The 16,893-nt window shown below is 35.4% G+C and overlaps 1 protein-coding gene across 3 annotated transcripts in view; it reads right to left on the bottom strand.

The window, feature by feature from the left end:
* The window catches only part of ARHGAP15 (Rho GTPase activating protein 15), a 594,053-nt gene that overhangs the window by 285,896 nt on the left and 291,264 nt on the right, over positions 1 to 16,893 (bottom strand). For all 3 annotated transcript variants that reach the window (XM_034643265.1, XM_019800514.2, XM_002920055.4), the window contains 2 exons: positions 13,728 to 13,826; positions 12,371 to 12,500 (listed from right to left, as the gene is read on the bottom strand). In XM_034643265.1, coding sequence (XP_034499156.1) covers positions 12,371 to 12,500; positions 13,728 to 13,826 — 229 coding nt within the window. The remainder of the gene's footprint in view (positions 1 to 12,370; positions 12,501 to 13,727; positions 13,827 to 16,893) is intronic.

Genomic DNA, 16,893 nt, shown 5'->3' with positions numbered 1-16,893 from the left:
GGCTAAGCACTGGCTCATTCAGAATTATGACATAAAACTCGAAAGACCAGTGGGAAATTAATTCAAGTACCCAAGAACAACATAAAAATAAAAGACATTTAAGCAATAAAATACTATTATTCTTGCATTTAGAGAAGTAGAAAAAGAAGGCTATATATGAGATTGTATGTTCCCTCCAAAAAGAGTCAAATGGAAAATAAAGGGTAAATAGCATTTCAGATGGACTTTGTACATGAGTATATCCAGGGAATTCATGGATGACATCCAGGGAATTGTTTGGAGCTTTGATTTCTTGGCTGTTTGTTTTAGTGAGGGTAGTTTATTCTTGGCTTAATTTTTGTTATTGTTGTTTTTGCTTGGCTGGAGCTGTTGACTCAGTTCATGACTTAGGTGTGGCACAGGCAAAAGTAACAAAGAAAGTGTAAGTATTGGGTCTCTCTCAGTCTGCAGTCACCATTTGAAAGAGATTGAAGAGATTAAATAAATATTCACTATCTAAAATCTTTGTCGTGGCATGGCCATTGTGATATATAACCGTATGCGTAGTTATTTTACATGAATATAGACCAGCTAGCTCTTCTATATAAGTAAGCCTTGTCAAAGTTTCAAAGGCCACTCTCTGGCTCTGAACTTGCAAAACGCACTTAGAGAAATTATTTTTATCTCAATGTGCATGTGAATCAACTGTTAAAATGCAGATTTTGGGGGTGCCTGGGTGGCTCAGTCATTAAGCGCCTGTCTTCGACTCAGGTCATGATCCCAGGGTCCTGGGATTGAGCCCACATCAAGCTCCCTGCTCAGTGGGGAGTCTGCTTCTCCCTCTCCCCCTCCCTCTGCCTGCTGTTCCCCCACTTGTGCTCTCTCTCTGTGTCAAATAAATAAATAAAATCTTTTTAAAAAAATGCAGATTCTGTTCAGTAGATTTCAGGTGGGGCATAAGATTCTGTATTTCCTAATAAACTCCCAGATGTTGTTGGTGCTGCTGGTCCATGGACCACATTTTAAGTATCCACATCTAGTAGGATTCTGAAAGAGTGAAATTAAGAGGCAAATTCTGCGGAACTCCTAGGCATCTGAGGTTTTCACCAAACCACAGACGCAGTGGGTATTTGGACACTGCCAGGAATTCTTCTTCCAACATATGTCAAGAAAACTTATCAATATCCCCTCGGAAAGTTCTGGAATCTTTCCGCTTCTCCATTCCCATTGCCTAGTCTCAGCCTGCATTATGTGACTTGGCCCACTGTAATATTTTCCTAATTTATCTCCTTATCTCTTATCTTTCACTCTTTTGTTGTGCTACCTTTCTCTTTGCCATTCTCCACATTTCAACCAAAAATTATTACTTTGTGTATCAGATCTGTTAATGTCTCCTGCCCTCTGCAAAGTCTGTCACTAGGCTCCTATTACTTACAGGATAAAATCCAAATTTCCTAGCAGTTCATGCATGACCCTCTGCCAATGTTCCCTGTTCATTTCCAACCTGATCTCCAGTTGTTGCTCTAATGTTTTGTGCACTCCAGACTCACTAATCTACTGCTGTTCTCCAACACGTTGTGTTCTATAGTTCTTTCTTTCCTGTCTAATATGTATCCATTTTATTTATTCTCTGCCATTCCTCTCTTCTCAATCTGAAAAACCTCCCAGAGTTTCACAGTAACATTAAATTCCAGGTACCTTATATTTCTCTTTATTGGCTGCCTTCCTTTCCCTGGCTCTCTTCCCCCCATCTCCTACCTGTGTTTCCAGGGATCTATTTCCAAAAATATTATGTACACTCACATCCTTGTCTCAGGAACTGCTTGTTGAGCAACCAAAACTAAAACACCTATCAAGAGGTCAGTGCCTCAGAGGATGCAGAGAGAGGGGAACCTTCTCACACCGTTGGTGGGAATGCAAGCTGGTGTAGTCACGTGGGAAAACAGTGTGGAGGTTCCTCAAAAAGTTGAAAATAGAGCTACCCTATGACCCAGCAATTGCACTACTACGTATTTACCCCAAAGATAGGAACGTAGTGATTGGAAGGGACACCTACACCCCAATGTTTATAGCAGCAATGTCCACAATAGCAAAACTATGGAAAGAGCCCGGATGTCCATCAACAGATGAATGGATAAAGAAGATGTGGTATATATATATATGATGGAATATTACTCAGCTATCAAAAAATGAAATCTTGCCATTTGCAACAATGTGGATAGAACTAGAGAGTATTATGCTAAGCGAAATATGTCAATCAGAGAAAGACAATTATCATATGATTTCACTCATATGTGGATTTAAGAAGCAAAACAGGGGAGCATAGGGGTAAGGAAAGAAAAATGAAAGAAGATAAAAACAGAGAAGGAAGCAAACCATAAGGGACTCTTAGCTATAGGAAACAAACTGAGGGTTGCTGGAGGGGAGGGGGGTGTGGGGATAGGGTAAGTGGGGGATGGACATTAAGGAGGGCAAGGGATGTAATGCACACTGGGTGTTACGTAAGACTGAGGAATCACAGAACTCTACCTCTGAAACTAATAATACACTGTATGTAAATTAATTGGATTTAAATCTTAAAGAGAAATATAACTGCCAAGGGCCCTGGAAAAATAAAATAAGGGGTCACTGCCTCACATGTCCAACTTTCCCTTCATTCCTCATACATAAAATTTGCAATTGATTTCTTCTCTTCATCTCATTCACTCAGTCACTGAGACTTTACTATGGAACACCACTGTGTTTCAGACTGTGTTCTAGGTACTGGGGATGAGGAGGAGTCATCATATAAAGGCTTATACCCTCAGTCACTTGTAGTCTAATGGAACAGAAAGATCCTGGCTTCAGCAAATGACTGAAACCTTGCTCAGAAAGAACTGCCTCTCCTCAATATCAAATTCCCTTAATTCAGATAGAGCAGACATAGAGGGCATCTAGGCATGCTTGGCAGCCTGTCGATGGAGCGTGTTTTAGTGAGACCAGACTTTTAGCATCTTCCAGTTTATTCCTTATAAGTGACTCTCTGGTCATGTGGTTCTGATATTTTTACTCTAGTAAAAACGCCATCTCTCTATCACCAGATGTGTTATGATGTTTGGCTTGATTCTCTCTCTGTATATATATAATATTAAAAGTAAATGAAATCTTTTATTGCTGTTAAGTGAAATTACATAACACCCTGTCAAAATCTTACTATTGCACCATTTTACCCTTTATACAAGAATGGAAAGGGCCACTGACACTTGGTGAAGCTTAATCTCTAGAGAATGCCATAACATCGGGCTCACACTTCAGGAATGGCAGAATGGAACATTTATTACCCACAACACTTAAGGAATCCTGTAAGGAAACTGAAGTAAAAGTACTATGATGCCATGAGTCAATAGAATAATGAAGATATTAAAAAATTAAGCCTTTGGTAAATTTTGCATTTGTTTAATTTGAGTTTGCTGACTGTTTAAATCAGTGGCAAAGTGCATTCTTATTATATTTCTAAAAAGAAGAACTGAGGGATTTAGAGTACACAAACAAAAGCCATGATAATTTTACTCAGAGTACAATCATTTGGAAATCACTGTATCTAATATTTATATTACAATAGAGATCTACAAAGTTCTTGGATATATTTTAGATTCAGTATATGTATTATCATTAGATCCAATATATGTATTAGATCATATACAAATCATGTACATATTTACATATTTAATTTATTTTATATTTATGTAAAAAGTATCCACTATACTTATCTGGAAAGTCATTTTCGGGAAACTTAAGAACTTGTCCAAATCTTATAGCTAGTATATCCCAGAGGTAAGAATTGTACTTAAATTTGTGACTCTTAGAACCAAATTTCTAATACAATAACCATACAACTTTTTGAAAAGGGTGCATATAACACCTTTATAAATGTTTGTGTTTAGTCAGATTTTTATAAATAAGCTGACCTTAAAGAAAATTTTTCTCAGAGTCTTCTAAAATGATCAAAAACACAAAAATTATCCAAACTACTATTACTCCTTTTTTGGTACACTAAGAGTTTCTCCTTTTTTTCTTGCTTCCAGTAGAGCCTTGCAAGTTCTGTCAGAGCCCATAGAAGAGCCTAAAGAGTAAGAATGAACCAGAGTTGTTTTCTCAAATAAAATAGGAGCTAGAATACATAAGAGAAAGATGTTGAGAGGACAGTAAATTTAAGCAAAGGGATTAGGATTTCTCCTTTCCCCTCCTGCAAGGTCTTAGTCATTTTATCCTCACTGCAGAATAAAGCACTTATTTGTACATGATTTTGTTAGGCACAGTACATGTGACCTGCATGAAACATACCATTGCTTTGAGATTTAAAGTTCTAAGAGAAAACTGAGAGAGACATATAAATAGTGACCTTAAAATGTCAAACCAGTACAAGTAGTCAGGACAAGGAAAAATTTATTATTGTTCCTAAACAAGTTTCATCATGTTTTTTAGCACAGAATGAGTAGTATGTTGATATTGGTCATGTGAATATCTTTATTTATTAATTAATTTAACACTATATATTTTTGAATAGCAAGCCACTCTGCTAGCAGTCGATATAAAGGTAAATTACAGAGTCCTTTCCAGAGTCTGGCAGACATTCAAAAACAGCTTATTGTAACACACTTTGGTAATTGCAATGATAGAGATATGGACGGAACATTATAAGAAAACCAAAGGAGATCACCTAACTTATCACAGAAATCTGGGATGGTTTTCTGGAGAAGGTGTGCCTGAGCTGAGTCTTAAAGAATGTTAATTTAGCAAAGGAAGACCTGATTTAAAGATAAGAGTGAGAATAATGTGTCAGGGATTACAAGCACCATTTCTCTGGAATATAAATCACGAGTCCAGGGTAGTGGGGAAAAAACTGAAGAAGGGGACGCAGGTCATAAGAGCTTTCTATTGAGAATGTTGACTTGAATCCCTTCAATGCAGTAATTTGATTAGAAATTTCTCTTAACATTTGACTTCAATTTTGGAAGACATCATATCTAATGGCACAATCCCAGTCCTTACATTTTCTATTTGGCCATTGCATCTCCCAGTTGGCCTCCACTTTTTTCGGTCAATTAATTTTGTATACAAAAAGAATATATTTATTTATATTAGGGAAGTTGAGTAGCAACAGTACTTGGCTTCAGGTTCTATTTAAATAATCAAGGAAAAATGAATTGGCAGACTGATTTACCTTTTCCCGCGTAATCTGTGAGACATTTCTTGAAGGAAGCTAAGAGTCCTAACGTTATAGATCACACTTCATTTAATTTGCATTGACACAGCTGGTATTTTTGGACATATCTCATACTTTGTGTGAAAGCAACACCTGATTTTCCTTGCATGGATTTGGGTTTTATGATAAGTAATAAGAAACAAACTTATTTTCCAAGAAAATTTCAGATTATATAACTTTTCCCCCCTAAGCATACCATTAGGCCTATTTGGAGCATCCAAATAAGTGCATTAAAAAACAAATTACTTTTTTTTAGGATTTTGAAAAACAATTAGCATTGCTTCTATACTCCAGAAACAAAAAAGAATAGACCCAATAAATTCTGTACACAAAAAGAGGCGACCATGTGCGTTCAAAAGAATGTTTTTGTCTGCACAGGGATTCACTATAAGAATGCCTTAAATATCATGATTAGCTAAGATACTTTAAACTTGATATGGCAGTAGTGAACAAATATTATATGTTTAACTTTACAAGGAAATGTTAATATATACCGATTCTGGAGTCATAGAATAAATGCAGGGAAACTTTCGGAGGAGATCAAAGAGCACTTTTTATATTGTTTACAATCACAGTAGTGTATTAATGCTAAGGAAATATTGCTCAAGAGTTAGACCAAAGAGCCCTTTGGATTTGGCCTATTATTGAAAGAAAGATGCCATTTGACCTAATGAAATCAGAAATTGATTAAATGCAGTTCATCTAAGGGGAAAAATGGTCACGGAGTTACTGCTAGGGTCAGGAAGAGATGGGGTGATCTAGTGCTTGAGTGCTGATAGGGTTAGATAGACTCTCAGAGTAGCTGATGTTACAAGATACATGACAATGGACACCCACAGTTCAGAGGGCGAGATCAACCCCTTAGATGGGAAAGAAGAGATTAATCAGAATATTCTTTGCACAGCTTATAACTAGGTCTTCTTATCAAATGATTCATGGAGAACTGAATGTTTTGAAGAAACTGTAATCTATGGGTCCCAGGAAAGCTAGGATTGCTGCTAAGTATCTTGGGAACACATGTCAGAACAATTGCTGTAGTCATGTAGTGCCTCCGTGAAGCCCTGTAACCTTCATGAATAAAACCATTTTGACAAAGTCATTTGGATGTCTGATTGTCAAGTGCGTGTCTGATTTTTACTGCTTTTTCTCATAATGTTTAAATCCTCCTGTTTCAGCAACATAAATTTTCATTTAAATTTTTTCATTTTTTCTTCAGTTACAGAAATATTTTGAAATAAAGAACTCCCTTAACCTGTGGAAAATGACCAAGAAAAGAACTGACACTCATCGTTCCTTTGATATCGTTAGTCTTACAACTATAGGGAAAAAAAATAATTTTTATTTTCACACTTTTCTTCAATAGTTTATTTTTCTCAGGTGCATACTGACTAAAACCAGTGCCAGGATAGTAATATTGTTTTTAGGGGGAAAAAACAAGAATCAGATGATCGACGATCCTACCCAAATCGAAAACCTTTGTCCCTTTGACAACACAATAACCCATAATACTCTACGTAAATATTATGACTTTTTTGTTGTTTCCAGGTAGGATATTTTCTGTTTCTTCAGGGTGAGATGCAATTTATTTGTGCAATCTTAATATTGTTTTCATTTTCTTGACAGATGGCTTATTTATCTTATTATTTTCATGCATTGGCAAGATTAGGCTGTTTTATACAAAATTCTTAAGAGGAAGAAACTTTAAAATATGTCTTTATATGGGTCTCCAGAACAGACTTCACAATATGTGCTTTAAAAAATTGCTAATTACATATTCATCCAAGAAACTAGTATGACTTTTCCATTTTGGATAATAATAAACATCTTAACAAATTTCTTTAATTACATTGTTATTGGAAAGACCACAATGGTCACAAGAAAAAATATATTGGCTTTTTGGGAAAAAATAGGAAAATAAAGAGTTATCAGTGTGTGTGTGTGTTTTAATTTAAAGAAGTCTTAATATAACTCATATTCAGAAAATTTGATCTTCAGAAATTTTTAAGCCAGAATTAGAAAATACGTATATTCTTTTATTGAATTATGACCATGAGTAATACTTTGTGGGTGTGTATACTCACTTTTAATTGTGAAACTCTTCAAACATACAGAAAAACAAGAGCATCATGATAACTCTTATATATAATACTTAGATTCATCAAATATTAAGTTTTGGGACAATACCGGACTTAATCTGTCATTACACACATTTTGTACAAAGAACATCTGCCTATGCCAAGGACTCATTTCCCTGCCTACGCTGAAAAATCTCCCTTCCCTGTCCTTCATTCTCTCTTTTACCCAGTATTTTTTTCTGGCTTGGAGGCTCTGCATTCCCTCCTTGACACCACTGAGGATTTTCAGGGTCCAGGAGCCTCCTAGCCAAAGCCATTCTGATCACTCTAATTGCTTTGGTGGGGTTGGTACAGGAGTAGGGGAGGAGAAAAAGGGAAAGCAGATGGAAAGCAATGCTACTGGAAAGTTTAGCTCTTAGGGCCAGAGGTGCAACAAACTCAGAACAAGCTGTTCCCTAAAAACAACATTCTAAATGATTGCATAAGGTTCAAGTGTGCTTTTGTGGCTGGTACGTGGTTTCCTTATGAAAGTGTGCTGAGATCTAAGCAACCAGTTTACAACTGGATTTTGAGAACACAGTCTACTTACAGTTGTGGATGACCAGTGTTATAATTATTTAGATTAGTACAAAAAATAACTGCCTTCTCTATTAGGCTTGTTTTCACTTGGCATGATCATGATTACTTTGCAGACAAATTCTTAAACAAAGATATTATTAAAGGTTCACAAGTATTTTCATTTTCTACATTGTATGAATCTCTCATCCCAATTTTTCCATTCCTGTCTTTATCCCTATAGCCCTGTACGTATACCCCTACCACACATATCACTAAGGGGAAATGCAATTGGGAAATCCATACATAAATACTTTTAGGATTTCACCCAGAGTACATTTGTTGTTTATGAAAACTTCATTGAAAGACGGCTAAAAGAAAACTCATTTTCTTTCAGTTCTCTTACTTTTTGATTTTATTCTTCTAGTTTATGTTCATTTTGGGGTGTTTATTTACAATGTTAAAAGCGTCAATTTTACATAAAAGTTATCCAAGGTCTCCATGCCTGGATTTTACAGTTTAACACCTGATCAGCATGTAGTATACCGCTTCTAAAGCATAACCCAAATACAAAAATAATTTTTAAAAAATCTGAAAGTGCAAATGAGTGAAGTCACGAATTTTAGTTGTGTACCTTCAGGTATATCCATTAATGAAAAAGAATGGATACATGAGTGAATGAATAAACTAGAGCTATGCCTAAAGGAATAGTGAAATGGCTAGATGCTGAATCCTTTCCATCAACTGGAACTTCTTCATGACCAGCTCTTCTGGGCATAAAAGAATCATGAGTATCTCTTGGCTCCCTTCTATTATTTCCTGGTGTGCTGCTCCCAAGAATGCCCTGGCTGCCATTTTCACCTGGGGAGTCGCCAGGAGAAAAACCAGCTGCTCATATTTAGATTTTTGTAGTTATGACTCCCATATCCAATTCTGGCTCTTTCCCCCTGTTTTCTCTCTACTTGGGGAGAGGGTGTCAGCTATATATGCCCTTCTTCATTCTTCTATTAGACACTACCCAAGGCTCATGCCCTATCTTGGTACCATCTGCTTGGGGACACAGGGGATAATAATAAGAGCTCCTACTCATTGAGTGCCGGCTGTGAGCTAAGTATTTACATGTGTAATTTCAAATTCTCATGCTATCCTGCAAGGACAGTATTAGACCCATTTTTATAGATCAGCAACGTAAAGCTCAGAAAAATTAAGAAAACTTTCCAAGGTTATCTGATGCAGGATTTATATTTGGGCCTTTCTTCTTTGCCATCAGTGGAAGATACTTCTCTTTCCTTGGAAAAATATGCTAGCATTTTCTTTGATTGACTCTCCACTTTCCATTAACAGCCCTCCCTGGAGAGCTGCTCTCCCACTCTCATCCCATGCTGGTGTCCTGAATTTCCCACAGTGATTTGGCCCTTACTTTGAATTTTCTGGCTTCTTGTCTGTTAGACTCAACTGATATCTTAAAATATCTGATTAGTCCTTAATAATGTTGGCAGGTTAGAATCATATTTTAAAAAGGAAAGTATATTTAAGCACTTAACTTTCACAATTCACTCATTGAGAGTACATGCTTTTTCCCATGTTACCCAGAGAAACTGGACAATGAAATGACCACCTGTTAGCTGCTAATGATGTTCACATGCCTTTAAAAAAAGTAATTCTGGCTTTATCTGTCTACAATCTTGGCGACAAAACTCATGGGAACATCAAGGGCACAGGAAGCCAAAGGCAGCAAACTGAAAATAAAGTTTGTGCTTAGACTACTAATAAGGAAGGAGATACTGTGAATCTCTAATTCTACATAATTACTTAATCTCAAGAGGGTAACATAGAACTGAATGCATGTTTTAAGAATCTGAGTTTGGGTGTTCAAATCTAGGACTGAGATCAGAGGGGGTTTGATACAGTATATTTCCTGCTTAAAAAATATTTTAAAAAGCACCAAATATAAAATATGCCAATCATTATTTCAAATGCATAGTCTAATTTGATATTGTGTGGGTGTGTCAATCATTATGACTTTCAAATGAAAATCGATATATAAATAGTCAATGAACTTAAAGTAATAGATGGATTTTAACTATATTCTACATTGCAAAAAAAATACTAAGACTTAAAAAGGGCTTACAGCTATAAATATCCATCAAGATATAGAAATGAAGCATTTTCTAAAATTGGGGCTAACGTTAAAGATTAAATGACCCCTTTATTTGAATAGTGAAATCAAACTCCAGAGACATTGGGTTTAGCTCTTTTGCTAATATGTTTTTGGGTCCCTATTTAAGTTTACTGATTTCTATGTATCTCATTTTTAATGTAATATTTCCATCCAAGTACAAAGTTGATATAAACTAAATTTACCTTTTATTTGTTCACTTCACTGTTGTGCAATGGTTAAAAGCATAGGCTCTAATCTCAAATTGCATGGATTTGAAACTTGTCTCCATAACTTGTCTTTATACAAATGGCCTTAATTCTCCATGCCTCAGTTTTCTCATCTATAAAATAGGTTTCATAATAGTATCTGATTCGTTGGGTTATTGGGAGGATTAGGTAAATCAACAAAATGAGAATTTAGAACAAAGCCTGGTGAAAAGAAAGTGCTCAATGGTTGCTAGCTGTCATTATTTTTAAACTGCAAGGGAAAAGGTGAACATGAGGTACCTAGAGAATTACGTACATTTTAAAATGAGTAGATAAATCATACGCCTCTTCCCTTGTTTCTAGGCAGGATTGAATTTAAGTCTCAAATACACAAATAATTGTTTTTCCCAATCAAAAATAAATTCTAAAGAGGAGTAGCTGGTATTCTATCTGTAGGAACTTTATTCCCCAGTATCATGCTAAAACATTTCAAGGGACTATCGCTGAACACAGAATCCATTTGCTTCAATGTTTCTCAATCACTTTTACAAATCTTTATTTTTTCCCAAGCTTCAGGCTCTAGAAGCATGTCAAAGTATCCTCCAAACCTCTACTAATCATTGCCTCATATATCCAATTATATATAGACACGACAAAACGTTCATGTAATTAACATTAACGTACTCACATACATAACATTAACACACTCACTATTGAATTCTAATTCTAAAATCTTACCTTAAATTTGATCCTATATTAAGTAAAGGGGAACGATGACCAGGAATTAAAGGGAAACATTCAAATGAGATAACTCCAAACTGTACCACCTTATGGAGCAGTCTTTTTAAATGGTATTGCTAACTTTTCACAAAAAACTTAACTTGCAAAGCACCATACAGATTAAGACATTAACATTGATCATTTTAACTCCAACTTAACACAACTGGCTAGCTAAATATGTTTCTAGCAGTTGCTGAAATTATGGTATGAGTTTTTGAATAATGACTTAATTTTGAAAGGGTGCTTCTACTCAAAGTTGTCATGCTATTTCTAGATTTTTAAGATCCCAATAATTTAGCTCTGGAAGATATGTTATATCTAAATACCTTCTCTCTTCCTTGTCATATGCATGAGAGAGTGCATCTATGCTTATATATACACACATATATATGTGTGTGTGTGTATATATATATATATATAGTCTTCCCTAATGCACACAGATTTATGTGTATCCACATATATCATTTAGCACGCGTGCTCATGTACATGTGTAGATATTCTGTTAGAAGCCCTTCCCTACTTATGGAGTTCACTTTAATTAAAAAAGCTAGAATGTAACTATACTGATCCTAGATCAGAGGGAGATGGAAGAAAAAATAGTGATTCAGATTGAGGGTAGGTGATCCAGGAAAGGTACTGTAATTTTTGAGACTTTGGGAAATTGGTTTTCTTTGATTTTGGAGACACCTGCTTTGATTTCAGAGATACCTTTCAGGAGGCTGAAACCCAAACCAACTGTGAGATAAGTGTGACACCTTTTCATAACCTCCTTTTGTTGAGGAGGAAGCAGGTTGGGCAAGGTTGAGAGATATTCTCAAGATCATTATACGGTGAGATTGGTCCTTTTTACTCCACATTCACTTCTTTCAGAATATTTTAACTTGATGTGACCCTGGAAAACATATAATTCATAACCCACATTTCTAAATCTTTCTGGTGGTCTGAAAGTGTGGAAAGTTGCATAGGCTGTTGGTTTAAGTTGGGCCAACTGTGGCAGTCACTCATACATCTTTTAATGTATGGAATTAAAATAGTCAGCATACCAACGTTTGGAGATGCTTGACATTTCCCACTTTCAAAATCAATCACCAATCCGAACTCCATGGCTATTACTCAGAGATTCAGAGGTTTGCTGTAAGTAGAGACCATGACCTTGGAACAATTATTTTCTCAAAGGCATTACCAACAATGACGCGAGCAAAGCGCCCAGGCTGCCCTCCAGCATATGAATCCCTGGCCAGGAAATGGCTACGAATCTTCCATGAGTAGTATGAGTTTGGCTCAAATCTTATTTCGATGCATTTATATTTCATAAGCATTGCATTTAGACAAAGTTAAAATCAGCAAGTAAAAAAAATAAAATACTTACTTAAAGATTTCCTGTGCTCTGGTTTCGGTTCTTTTGTATCATTATCGTAGTGACTTAGTAACTCAGTACTGGAGGATCTCTGGATTTTGAATAATTCCAGGTTTCTTGATGAACCACTTGGATCCTTTGGCTGGAAATAACAAACAATTAGAATGAATAATTTTACAAGGCAAGAAAGGGTTCACCAAATAACTTAGTGATCTATTTTGATGTTAATTTTAAAATTGAAGACTGAACTAAGGTGATTATTTTAGGACAGGGCCTCTATGCTAAGCTCAATACTCAAATTTAATATATATATATATAATAAAACTTAACTAAACACTGTGCATTACCCCAAGCACTCCACAAGTATTAACTCAATTAATCATCACAGTAATCCTATGAAGTAGATATCATTATTACTCCTACTTTCCAGACAAGGAAACTGAAGCCAAAAGAGATAAGTAATTTGCCTTAGGCCACACAGCTAGTAAAGGATGGAACCAGGATTCAAACTCAGGCAGTATGACTCCAGAGCCCACCCTTAATGACAACAAACTCTGTGTGTGGGTGGGTGGATGTGGGTGTGAGCACTCAAGCGTGCCTGGATGAGGGGACTATATGGTTGATGGAGAAAAGTCAATTTGTTATTTTTTTAAGTTTTAGTCCTAAAATGATATAAAGGAAGACTGCAATTAAATAGAAATAAAATCAGAAAATTCAGTGTTTTCCTACTGTATACCTTATTAAGAGCTCCAAGAACAGGTTTTCCTCAAGATTTTGCAAATATTAGTGTCCAAAAATTAGACGTTTGGTCTACAATCAGTATATAATGGCAGTTTTAAATAATTTGATTCTTTAAAAATATACTCTGAATGTATGATTGAGGGCAATTTCCTGAGGTTTTAGATTCATAATTTTCACGAGAAGAACAATCTAGCTTCACTGGAAGAACAATGAAAATCAATATAAAGGATTATTATTTATTGGTATTATAACAGTGAGTATGGGCTTAAATACACTGATATTTATTTTCAAGAATATGTATTACAGACAACATAAACTGAAAATATGAAAATTCAGTAGTCATTAAGTGCTTGTGTGATTTTTCCAGCTTCTAGTAAATGAATGTCCATGTTATTTCAGGGGGAGAAATGAACACACTGTGTTTTTCACTTGAGAGAGAGAAATCAAATGACATTTAGCTACAAATCACGTCTGTTGAAACGTTTTTTAGTGGACTTTTAAACTTAAAATACCTTAATATCTCTTGATCTACAGGATCCATTTAAATGTGTGTGTTATATGCCTAAGCAACACAATTTAAGTGACAACATTTTAATTAATAAAGGTAGCAGCCAAAACAAATACATACCAATCTGTCAATTGCATTTTTGATAGCGTGGAACCAATCCAATATGATGAAGTCAATATCTGACTGTAGAAGGAACTCATTTCCTGATACTGTTGTGATCTGAAAAAAAATCGACAGGTAAGCAAACCATATAAAATAGACCTTTTACATTAAAAATGGAGATATATATCTCCAAGATATATATATAGTTTAAAAAACACACTTCAATACACCAAAATATTTTCTTATATTCCAGTAATTGTCTTTCTGGGAACTGGGAGACCAGGATCATTTTGAACTGCTCTCTATAAACTGTTTTTTCATGTCATAACAAATACATTATTGTTTTAATAATAGAACGGTTAACTCAGAGTAGGACTAAAGCTGAGTTACTCCAAGTCAAGGAGAAGCAAGTCAGGAAGTTCCGAATGCTGCAGACAGTACCCACTTAAGTCAGAACCTCAGAAAAATGCACCCGGTGTGTCAGAATTCATTCTGCGCTTTCGACTCTTTCCTGTTTGTCTTTTTCAAATCTAATAGTATCTCTATATTTGATTTCCTTTTATGGAGGGCTGTAAAACAGATTATTTACCAAAGAGACTAATGTAGACTTTTTCAAAAGGTCATTCAAATGAATAACATTTGGCTATTTCTACTTTCCTATCATAAAGATCTATAGGAAAGCAATAAAGGACTAATTTCCCCCACAAAAAGAGTGTATTAGAATAAAAGTTTATTTACATATTTGAATCTTTCGTGGAGAGTATTTATCAAGTGAACATCCCCATTCCAGGCTCTCGGAGCTATTAAGTAGTTGGCAATATTTAACACGTAACTACACGTTTTTCATTAGAGCCAATCTTTTCTTCTCCAGAATTGTGAGAGAAGACTGTGACCCTATAGAAACAGAGCAATGCTCTTGATTTCACATATAAAAGGCTACTTAGAGATGAATTTGATTAGAGTGGGTGTGGACACACTTTCTGTATTAGGCCATCCATCAGAACTGTGAAGATTTTCCCTTTGTATTGACTTTTTGTTTCAACAGGAAGATGAACATTTCCCTACTACCGTCACACATCGAGCAAGGCATCAGAGGTTTAGAGGACTGACATTTCAAAATACTCAATCAGGAGCTAGTCACCCCTTCTCAGACTTCCTTGCTCTAAATCGGAGGTGAACACTGAAATGGGCCACAGGTTCAGAAAATCATAAATCATGCTTCAGGATGTCTCTATAATTCTATCATTAAAGTGGCAATTACCCAAAATAGCTCACTCTGAAGGTTTCAATGATTCTTATGGCAACATTTGATGACAATGACCCTGGAGTTTTAAAGAAATCTTCGATTACACACATACATATATATTCACTCGTCATTTATTTTTAGAAAAAACTGTACAGAAAGGGAACATCACTCAGTGCTGCAGTGCAACCATTCTTGAGTGAGATGTGTTCCGAAGTTTTACAACTATAGGGGGAGGAACTATCCAAGTATACTCAATTATGAGAAGTGAAAGATTAGAAAATAAGAGGAATTTCATTATCCACATTAGAATTTGATAGACTACCCGGGCCAATCGCTCTCTCTTTTTTGTTTTTTTTAATAAAATTGCATGGAAGATTTGGGATGGCTCAAAATAGCCTCCAAATAGTCCTCTGTTTTATGTATCTATTAAAAGAGAGTTAAGCTGACGTTTGCCTAATGATCTGAACACCCTAGCAATGTTCTTTACTTACAAAAAGTTCCAAATATTTACTTTATAAAGTGTTGCCACAGAAATAGTAATCTAGAAATATAAGGTCACTTGTAACTAACCCAAGAAAACCGGTAACGTCCTTGACCTCTACCTTCCTCCTAATCTAAATTTAAATATTTTGATTATGAATGTATTATACAACATCACAATTTGTTAACATACACAAAGAAATATGAATTAGCCCAAACATAAAGTACAATCTATTTCTCTGCCATTATAAATAAACCATTATTAAAATTATAAAAAGAAACATTTCAAAGTACAAGAAACAAACATAATTAGATTTACTATATTCTGAGGGTTTAGGAAAGAGCTAACAGTTCAGTTTTCAGTCTAGTAAATTCAAACAGTGATAAAATGTAAGTATTTCAGCAGTACATTTGCATTTTTGGTGCATGCTATGCAACGAAAGGGGATCTTTTACTGCCAACACAACCAAAAATAAAATGCATTTTAAAAGTTTCTTTATCCAAATATATTATTGCATTATTCGTACGTAATCAGTGATTTATGAATTCATTTGAGGATGCTGGATCAGAGAACTATATGAAAGCAATTCATTCAAAATATACTATCAGAAAGATACAGTTCACATTCTTTCCTCTGTCTTCCCACTAATCCTTCCAGTTACTAGGCAGTCTGGAGAAGTCTGCTACTGCTCTCTACAGTTTAAATGCATCCACTTCTTAATTACAGTCAGTAATTGACTTTGTTCTGCTCTATCCCAGACATTCACAGGAAAGCAGTTTCAAAGTCTTTGACTGCTCAAGTCCATTTAATTCAGGTTTCTATTCACATTTTACATTACCTCCTTAAGGTTTTCTGATAAATGGTTTGCTGAATCATATTTGGAGTTTGAACAATCGAATTTTCAACACTCTTAGGGAAAAAAGACATCAGTAAAGACTGTTAGCTTTGACTAAACCTTTTGATTGAACAATTCCTGATGACAATCTGAAGTGATGTAAAACTAATAACAGGCATACAAGATTTGATATTAAGCCATCCGAATGTATTCTTTCTATATCATGTTTTGCTTAAGTGACAGATGCTGGAACGAGGTGGATGAAGAAAGCACAACGGGTTTAGGCAAGAGTGATTGGTCTCCATTTTGCTTCGAAGCCTACTTGAGACAAACATCTCTTGAAATCCCTCCTTGCCACCAACTCGTATTTCGAAGGGATATATCCTGGCAACAAAGCAGTCTTAGTGAAATGTGCTAGTGTTGTCAATAATAGATATCTTTAATTACCTGTCTGGGAAAATTTGCCTCAAACTTTTCATACTCAATAAGGATCTGTCTGAATTCTTGCTAGTGATACATGGATGTCTAGGAAATCATAGGAAAGTATCCACTGGGCAACGTGAAGAATAGACACGTTCTTTAAGGCTTTTGGTATTATTTCAACAATAATTTTCCTCTGATC

This window comes from Ailuropoda melanoleuca, chromosome 2, assembly GCF_002007445.2.
Source record: "Ailuropoda melanoleuca isolate Jingjing chromosome 2, ASM200744v2, whole genome shotgun sequence".
NCBI classification, from domain to species: domain Eukaryota; kingdom Metazoa; phylum Chordata; class Mammalia; order Carnivora; family Ursidae; genus Ailuropoda; species Ailuropoda melanoleuca.
This window is presented reverse-complemented; position numbering and strand designations above follow the sequence as displayed.